Source organism: Anolis sagrei, chromosome X, assembly GCF_037176765.1.
Source record: "Anolis sagrei isolate rAnoSag1 chromosome X, rAnoSag1.mat, whole genome shotgun sequence".
NCBI lineage: Eukaryota > Metazoa > Chordata > Lepidosauria > Squamata > Dactyloidae > Anolis > Anolis sagrei.
In genome coordinates, this window is record NC_090034.1 from 26,194,230 (window position 1) to 26,204,096 (window position 9,867).

The 9,867-nt window shown below is 43.0% G+C and overlaps 1 protein-coding gene across 3 annotated transcripts; it reads right to left on the reverse strand.

The window, feature by feature from the left end:
* Positions 1–351: 351 nt before the first annotated feature.
* LOC132781808 (uncharacterized) lies at positions 352–9,843 on the reverse strand. 3 transcript variants are annotated; one of them, XM_067461061.1, is made up of 6 exons: positions 9,702–9,843; positions 8,593–8,748; positions 7,349–7,442; positions 6,638–6,815; positions 2,711–2,863; positions 352–1,927 (listed from the first exon to the last, which is right to left on the reverse strand). In XM_067461061.1, the coding sequence occupies exons 2-6, from the start codon at positions 8,718–8,720 to the stop codon at positions 1,758–1,760; spliced, it is 723 nt and encodes a 240-aa protein (XP_067317162.1). In that variant the 5' UTR covers positions 8,721–8,748; positions 9,702–9,843; the 3' UTR covers positions 352–1,757. The 3 variants fall into 3 exon arrangements, with proteins under 3 accessions (XP_067317162.1, XP_067317161.1, XP_067317160.1); XM_067461060.1 differs by having other exon boundaries at positions 8,593–8,745; positions 9,702–9,838; XM_067461059.1 differs by lacking the exon at positions 9,702–9,843 and adding an exon at positions 9,585–9,673 and having other exon boundaries at positions 6,638–6,797.
* Between the last annotated feature and the right edge of the window lie 24 nt (positions 9,844–9,867).

The following is a 9,867-nucleotide window of genomic DNA, read 5'->3' on the forward strand; positions in this document are numbered from 1 at the left end:
TAAGTAGTTTTCTATGCTATTAATAAGCAAATGCGGGATTAGGTCCAATCTGTTCTGCTAGTAGCTAGTGTTTTAGAGTTGCAGGAGAAGCAATCCAAGGCCAGCTGGGCAAAAATTTCAGATTATTAATACAAAAAAAAAAAAACCCACACAGGATGACACCACCCCAATTATAGAGAATGCTGACAATGGGGAAAAATCCACATTGGTGGAAGAAAGAGCTTTTGCAATAGAAGCCTTCCCCCTAGCGGTACCCAGGGAGTAGCTCCAGAGAAAGTGAGCCAAAGCATAAAGCACACAAGAAAGTGAGGAAATAAGACATACTTTAAGCATACTTAAATACAATCCAAATTTGTTTTATATATAAGTAAAGTATATTTATTATTAATTACGAAGTCAGGACAACTAGACAAATCTCAGTGATTGATGTAACCACGAAGCAATTCATGTTCTTATGCAACCACATAGTAATCTCAGCCAGCAGGGAGGAAGTAATGTAATAATAGTAGATTGTCAATAGTTGTATGAAATGGGAGCAGCAGATGTAAGATTTCCCCCTGGAGGGTCAACCTTGCTGTAAGACTGGTGGATTGTTGCTGTTTTTTTTTGTTTTTTTGAGATATATCAAAGAATTTGTTGTGACTAGAAAAGAAGTGTTGTTGTACAGACTGTTTCTGTATTACTGAACTACAAGAAAGATACAGCCTTCCTGTTTTGAGAAAGATACTTTCTGCTCTCTAACAGGCAAACTCCATAGAATTGCCAAGAACCAGAGTTACTTGTGCCCAGACAAAACACCAAGGTAAAAATACTTAACAAAATTTTGTACCACATGGCAAGGAAATGCTGCAACCAGGTGGAAACGGTAGAAATTATACATCCAGTACCACTGGAGACTATCTTTTCAAATGCAACTTCCTCAAACCTATTTTTTCCAAGCTGGTAATGGGAACGCTGGGCTACGGCTGCTTTTATGGTGGGCAATGCTTAATGTCTCCTGCTAAATCTCTGCAATGCTCCTGCAGCCCAGTAAACTCTCCCGAATGGGATCGGGAGGAAAAATATAGTGATGGGACTTACAAGAGAAACCTGGTGGTTAGGCGAAAGGGTTAAGCCCATCTTACCCTGGACTTTCCCTGCAACTGTCCCTCCCCAAATCACAATCCCACCTACCTGAGCTTATTACCTGTTCAATCTAAACGTGGAAAAAAAAGGAACTGCTATAGGGAGGGATAGAAGTGGTAAACTGGAAAAATGTTTTTTTTTTAATCTCCCTGACTGAGCCCTGAAGATATCTTCCAAGGACAATTATAGGTTGTGCTGAGCTTGTGTTTGGTGTTGGAACCCGGCTAAAATGAAACAAAGACCTCTCTCTCTCTCTCTCTCTCTCTCTCTGTGAACGGGGTGGGGTGGGGGGTGGGGGTGAGAAATGAAGGAAGGGGAAATCACCCTGTAAGTTCAGAATTGATTATTACTATTATGGCTGAAAAGATATGTTATGGATTTTTTTTTTCTTGGGGAAGAGGAAGAAGGTGTGCCTTTGTCTTGTGCCTCTCCAGACTGAGACCAATTCTGCCAGGTTGCACCGTGGCAACTCTTGCTTTAAACAGTTACCTCATCTGCTCCGCAGGCACCATTAGTACAACTTCTCCTCACCATTCCTTAGATTTGGAAGAAATGTGCTGCTTTCGGGTGCAATTTGGCTTCAACATCCATATTGAGGACAGGGGTAAAAACATATGGCAGCCTGGAGGTTCTCATTCTGTTCTCTGCTTCTTCCTGGGCATTTCTGCACCACCATCATGACCCGCTTCCGTTTTTTCCAGGCTCAGAGCCTGCAGTGAGGGCAACTGCAGTCGGTCTGCCACAGCCCAAGCCCACAGGCACAGCTCCACACCATGAGGCGTCCATGTTTTCTCTGTGTCGGCTGAGGAAACAGGGAAAACCTTAGCCTAGCCTGTCCACTTTCAGAGCCAAAGTGCCCTGGATTCCTATGGCATGGGGTGTCTCATCTGACAATGGTGGGCAGAGCAAAAACCACCCTCCATTTCTTCTCTCACGCACACAAATGACACTTCCTCTCTCCTAGCCACTGAAAAAGCCATGAAAAATGGCACAATCAGGTTGCCCCTGATTACAAAAGATGTCTTGTATACAAAGGTTGGAAACACACCCCCTTAATGCTGACTGAGTAAACATTCTGTGTTTTGGCCCCCTCATAAAGACAGAAAGCTGTGCATCGTGTAACTGAGGAATATGGACAATATGTTGATTTTTCAAATAAATACACAGCTAAGTCAACCAAAAGGGATAATAGCTACTTTCTGGCTGTCAACCCTGCATGCCTTGTTCCTCCATGCAGTGTCTCTGCATGTTGCCATTGCATTTTTACTCACTACATTTAAAGACTGTGATTTAACAGGTGCATTGCACAATATCACTGACTATTCTACATGATTAATTACAAAATGTATTTATGCAATAGAACCTGGTCACTTCAACATTGTTGAGTAATACTATTCTGTATAATACTTGTGTAGCCTATCTCTGAGTGTGGATACTACAGTGTGTTGAGGGGGTCAAAGCCACTGTGTGGTGATTTCCCAGCTTGTGTATTTTTGTGCATATTCATACTTTTGGCTCCTGGAAGTCCCCTCTAAAGTGAACAGTGATGGCTTCTGTACATCCTGTCATATCATTCCCTTCTTACCTTTGTTTAGCTTTTCAGCACAACTCTGGATTTTGTCTAGGTAGAGCAAGTAGTGCTTGAGGGTGTATTGGACCGGGCTGAGGCCAGGGATGGACTCCAGGACTTCATCAGCCATAAATGCTGCTGTATCTGGGGCTCCAGCTGTCAGAATAGCTGCAAGGGAAGGAGAGACACCCGATGGCTTGGAGGATAGCATGTGAGGATCTCATACCCATGAAACCCTTTGTGTCTTAGTGGCCCTTTGGATTTGGCAAAATTCCTACGGAGAAAAATGGGAAACATGGACACTGGTTGCTGCTTTATTCAAGGTCAGACCAAATTATTACTATTATTGTTGTTGTTGTAATTTTAACCTGCATTTTATCTGTGTATATATGTACATTTGGTTTAAATCCGGGAGCAGGGTGAGCTCCCGCTATTAGCTCCAGTTTCTGCTAACCTAGCAGTTCAAAGACATACTATCCCTCGCCGGAATAGATCTCCGTGGTTCACGAATGCATTACATCAGATGAAACTTGAGCAGAAGAGATTAGAACATAAATGGTGCAAGAAACCTGATGAAACATCAAAGTCGGCTTTTGAAATACATCGAAAAATCTACAAAGCAGCCACCAGAGAGGCCAAAAAAGAATATAATTCCTCATTGATAGCATCCGCCAGATCTCGACCTGCTCAAATATTTAAAATTGTTGTAACATCACAAATCCAACCCATCCGCCCAAAGATGTGGCTAGTCAAGATATTACAGCAGAGACCTTCCAGAATCTGCTCCGCGAAGGGCTACCTTCCACAGAGGACACATCGAGGGAACTAGAGGCCTTCTGGCCATCTAGTGGTCAACTTCTAGAACATTTTGTGCCATTAGAAATGGAAGACCTGGAAAAGACTCCAGCTGCCACAAGACCAACCACCTGCTCCCTCGATCCTTGCCCCTCCCGGTTGGTTAAGGAGTGCTGGGAGGGACTACGAGATCCCTTAAGGAGCATCATCAACAGCTCCTTGGAGCAAGGAATTTTTTCAGATTGCCTTAAAGAAGCAGTGGTCCACCCTCTCTTGAAAAAACCAAGCCTAGATGCCGCCATACCTAGTAACTATCGCCCAGTTTCAAACCTTCGGTTCCTGGGCAAGGTGATTGAACGGACAGTGGCGGGGCAGCTACAGCAATTCTTAGATGAGACTGCGGGTTTGGACCCCTTTCAATCAGGCTTTCGTTCAGGTCATGGGACAGAGACTGTCTTGGTAGCTATTACTGACGAAATTCATCGTCAGTTAGACCGAGGGAGATCAGAGCTATTGGTACTCTTGGACCTCACAGCTTCATTCGATACCATGGACCATGACTTGCTGATTCATCGATTGGCTATGTCTGGTGTACGAGGTTTAGCCCTGAAATGGTTCAATTCGTTCCTCCGGGACCGGAGACAGAGGGTGGAGTGGTTAGGCCAAAGCTCTGAGAGCTCCGGCCTTTGCTGTGGAGTTCCCCAGGGTGCTATCCTCTCGCCCGTTATTTAACATCTACGTCCGGCCACTTGCTGGACTGGTGCGGAGCTTTGGCATAGAGTGTTACCAGTATGCAGATGATACCCAGCTACTCTTGCGTCTCGAACCTGGAACAACCGCAATTCCTGAGAACTTTAGGCTGTGTTTGGAAGCAGTGATGAGTTGGCTACGAGCAAGCAGACTAAAAGTCAATCCTGCAAAAACTGAGATACTCTGGCCCGGCCAGCCACCAGAATTAACCCAGTCTCTGCCTGATTTTGATGGGGAAGCTCTGGTTCCGTCTGCCACTGGTAAAAGCCTTGGGGTTGTGTTGGACTCATCGCTGACGATGGAGGCCCAGATCACTGCCATAAGTAAGCAGGCCTTTCTTCATCTTCGCCAGGCAAGGAAATTGGCATCCTACCTTTCGGTAGAAGCATTGGCAACAGTAATCCACGCAACAGTCACCACGAGGCTGGACTATTGCAACGCCTTATATGCCGGCCTTCCGAAGTCAACAACCCAGAAGATTCGGATGGTCCAAAATGCAGCAGGCAGGCTGCTAGTGAGATCATCTATAAGATCCCATATTACACCGATTCTGCAACAACTGCATTGGCTACCAATAGAACATCGGATCTCTTACAAGATACTGATCCTGACATTTAGAGCTCAAGATGGCCAAGGACCTTTATATCTTAAGGACTGCCTCATTCCTTTTCTCCATCAGTAGTCACCTCGATCCACCCAGGAAAATCTCCTATACATACCGGGCCCTAGGGAGGTACACCTGGAAGCTACAAGGCGTAGAGCTTTTTCGACCTATGCTCCAATTCTGTGGAACTCATTGCCTCCATACATTAGAGCAATGTCGGAGTTGCAACCTTTTGTAAAGGCACTCAAGAGCAGAAGATTGGCTGTTTGGTTGTGCATTTAAGTAATCAGATCTAATTTGTCAAATAGTCACTGTTGAATGTTTTTATGTTGAATGTTTTTTTGTTGAATGTTTTTATGTTGAATGTTTTTATATTGTGTAAATGCTATTTTAGAATGTAAGTCGCTTGGAGCACCTTGGTGGAGAGCGACTAATTAGGAAATAAAGTGAAGTGAAGTGAAATGTGAGTAGATCAATAGGTACTGCTTTGGAGGGAAAGTTATGGCACTCCATGCAGTCATGCTGGCCACATGATCTAGGAGGAGTTTACAGACAACGCCGGCTCTTTGGCTTAGAAATGGAAATGAGCACCACCCTGCAGAGTTGGACACAACTAGACTTAATGTCAAGGGGAAACCTTTACCTTTTTATATTTGTTACATATACTTTAATGGTGTTCTGTTTTATTTCACAATTTTTAATTATTATTATTATTATTTTAATATATTTTAATTATTATTATAATTTTGAAAAAGTTAGTGCTAGGCACTGCATCTCAAGCTGCCTGGGGGTTCTGGAAACAGAAAAGTTACATATTCAAGCTCTGCTGGGCCTTATTGAACACCAGCTGCATCTATGTATCTCTAACCTATGAAAATCAATGGGTGACTATGGGGCTGGTCACAGGCATATTCTTCCTCTATCTTGCCTTCCTTCCCTTTCCCAGGAAGGCCTATCTCCCAGGACTGTAATAAGAATAAAATGAAAAGGATGGAAATATCAAAGTATTCCATCATGTGTTGAGTGATTAATCTATTATTAATCTATCAATTGATCAATACAAGAAAGAGTATTTCACAGCTGCAACACACAGTTGCAATTTATTGATGTATAGCAGGCGGGGGCCAACTTCGGCCCTCCCTCCATGTGTTTTGGACTTCACAATTCCTAACAGCCTACTGGCTATTAGGAATGGTGGGAGTTGAAGTCCAACACGCCTGGAGGGAGTTAGTCCTTGCCTGATGTATGGACTGCCTGCCTCTCAGGATGGGCTCCAAGGTGGCTTTTTGTAAGCATTAAGTGTGAATACATAGGTGATCATTGGCCATATTCTTCCAGGGATAACGAAGAAGAATTTCTTTCCCCAGTGTCTTCAGGAAAACTGAATCAAGGGTGCGACTTCACTGTAAGGAACGTGAACCCCAAACCCGTTTTTCATACGCTCTTAATATACATATTTTGTGGAGTCTTTATGTATAGACAGTGTACTGATGTACTTTCTGATCGAGCTATGCATTTTGGGCTCATGTTCTGGTTCTCTATCAGCCCCAGTGTTTCTTCTGAGTGAGCAAACTATTCTACTAGGAAACCACTGCATTCCTCCACTCCAGGAAGAACAAGATACGCTGGGTATTAACCTTTACTTGCTAGCTCAGCAATTTTAGGTGGTACACTCTATTAGCCATGGCAAATACTATTATGGTGAAGCCATAAGCAAAAGGAAAAGCAAAACCTTGGGAGGAAAAAGTAATTATTAAATGTATACAGTTACAAGTATCCTCTTAATTTCCTACCTGAAGCTGTGGCTGGTCCCACAGCCTTCAGCTTGCAGAGTTCTTGCACTGCCCCTGATACGTCAGGAAGGAGTTGGAAGGCCTTTGTGGTACATTCCTCCACCATTTCATTGGAGTTCGTTGCCACCAGTTGCTGCAGCCGAGGTCGAAATTTCCCTCTCTGAAAGAGAAAACCCCACTGTTATTCCCAGTGAGGTTGTTTATTTATTTATCTTACTGATTTTTACATACCACATTTCTTCCAATGAGCTCAAGATAACGTCTAACAGAATTGAGCTTCAGTCCAGCATTCTAATAACTACATAGCAAAGCTTTCTTAACAGAGCTTTGAAAAAGTAGCCTTTTGGACCTCAACTCTGCTTTGTGTCTCCTTGTTGGAGAGAAAGCTGGGTATAAATAAACAAAAACATAATAATAATAAGTTACAAGAAAATGAACACATCATACTCTGGGATTTCTGAATTCAGACTGACGGTTTTGGAGCATGATACTCCTGACCTCACAATAATGGAATAAAACAAAGTATGGATCATTGATGTTGCAATCCCAGGTGACAGCAAAATTGACAAGAAGCAACTGGAAAATCTTACACGACATGAGATTTAAAGATAGACATGCAAAGACGCTGGCACAAGCCAGTCAAGGTGGTCCCAGTGGTGATCAGCACACCGGGTGCAGTGCCTAAAGACTTTTGGGTGGGATACTGCTTACACAAAGTTTCCACTCCATCAGCTTCACCACCTCCGCTTTTCTTAAGTATTTCTTCACCCGCTTTGCCACAGCAATCGGGAGCTCCTCCTGATACCTACATAGGTAAGGGAAGGGAGTTGAAAGGTGACATTTTAGAGAAAAAATCCTCCCTCTTTATTTTTTTAAAATCATTTTTGAAATGGAATCTTCATTATAAATTTTACATTCATTCTACAGCAGGCCTGTGCGAACTTTGGCCTTCCCTCCAGGTGTTTTGGACTTCAACTCCCATAATTCCTAACAGCTGGTCCTGTTAGAAATTGTGGGAATTGAAGTCTAAAACACCTGGAGGGAGGGCTGAAGTTGGCCCAGGCCTGCTGTAGAATGAATGTAGTGTTATCTCTTTATTTGCCGTGGCTCAAGGCGATGGGATCCCAGGGTTTATAGTTTGGCAGCTTCCTTTGTTTCCTTTGCCAAAGAGGGCTGGATCCCATTGCCTGGAGCCCACAGTAGTTAAAGTGGCATCAAACTGAAATTACCCAGATCCTGTTTCCCAGCAGTAATTATCTCTAGCATCTAAGTCCCAAAATAGTCACTAGCCACAGAAGATCTCCATTGTAGTGAGTTTATTTGATCAGATAAACACACTGTGAGCTTTACAACCAAATGGAAGCACCACCCACTCCTTATAGACAATTTCACTTTCGTTTCTTGTAGAAACGTTTCCCTTTCTGTGAACATGCACCATAAAGCCATAATGTCATCTTCTATTGCTGGAACGTGTGTATTGGGAACCACTATGTCAGTGCTAGCTAATTAGCCTCCACATTTGTTCCCATTGCTTATGAAAATATTTATGGCCTTGTTGTGTCAACCGGTTTTTCCTCCTTACTACATTACCCTGTGCTTAAGATTTGAAGCCTTAGCAAAACAACTAGTTAAATGTGTTCTTGGTGAAGTTCCATGCTGAGTCAAGCTGCCCCTTCTTGAAGGCTGTTAGAGCTAACTAAAACTAACTTTCAGGTGAGGCACAGCACAGTTATCACTATCAAGTTGCTGTATAGACTATTATCAATACAGTGTTGCTGCAAATCAAAGCAGTGATTAATATGTTATGCAATTATAGTTAAGTATGCTTGTTAAGCAGTTATCATTTGCAAATATCACAGAACGCTATTATTCCAACCTGTCTCTTCAAAACTGCATTCATTCCACAGTACAGATGCATCCCCTCCAGATGAACCAAACACGGCGGAGGAGTTTACCATTGATCCAAGGCGATGAGTTCCTTCCGCTTGCTGGCTTTGGCGCTCAATGCGTCCTGATAGAGGCCTTGAACCGCTCTCCAGAAGACAGGGTCGCTGCAGCTGAAAAGCCCTCCTTTGAGTGCCATCCCTTGACCGCTGAGAGCAATGGATCTGCTTGTGGAGAGAAATAAATGAACATAACAATACTAATAATAATCCATTCTAATAATAATAATTATAAATACATAGCTGCTTTGAGTGCCCCCGTGGAGCGAAAAAGTGGGGTATAAATAATAATAATAATAATAATAATAATAATAATAGATATATAGCCACTTTGAGTCTCCTTTTGGAGAGAAGAAGTGGGTTGTTTTTTTGGGGTTTTTTTGTCGTGTCAGGAGTGACTCCTGGTGTGAGAGAATTGGCCGTCTGCAAGGACGTTGCCCAGGGGACACCCGGATGATTTGATGTTTTTTTTTTTATCATCCTTGTGGGAGGCTTCTCTCATGTCCCCGCATGAGGAGCTGGAGCTGATAGAGGGAGCTCATCCGCCTCTCCTCGGATTCGAACCTGCGACCTGTCGGTCTTCAGTCCTGCCGGCACAGGGGTTTAACCCACTGCGCCACTGGGGGCTCTAAGAAGTGGGATATAGACATAATAATAATAATAATAATAATGCCTAGAGACAAGTCATATGGGATATTGCCGCTTTGAGTCTCCTTGTGGAGAGAAAAAGCGGATTATAAATAAACATAATAATAATAATAACAAAAATAAAGGATAGAGAAGTAATAATAATAATAATAGATGCATAGTCGCTTTGAGTCTCCTTGTGGAGAGAAAAAGGGGAGGTTTAAATACATAATAATAATGGATAGGGAGAAGTGATATAATAATAATGGATACACAGCCGCTTTGAGTCTCCTTGCGGAGAGAAAAGGCGGGTTATAAATAAACATAATAATAATAGTAATAATCATAAAGGCTAGAGAGGTCATAATAATAGTTACATAGCCGCTTTGAGTCTCCTTGTGGAGAGAAAAAGCGGGATATAAATAAACAACAACATCAACAACAACAATAATAATAAAAGAGCCGCATCCATTTAAACGGCGTGCAATGCATACATCAGGAAGGCTAGGCCTCAAAAAGCCAAACACAATCCTCATCCCATTCAGGCGTTAACGCGGGCAGCCCTTCTTCTGGCGCGAGTTGCATTGTGGGAAATGTAGTTTGGGGAGGCGAGGGCCTCTGCAGCGGAGAATTTCCACAAGGCTCCGCCCTGAACTACAT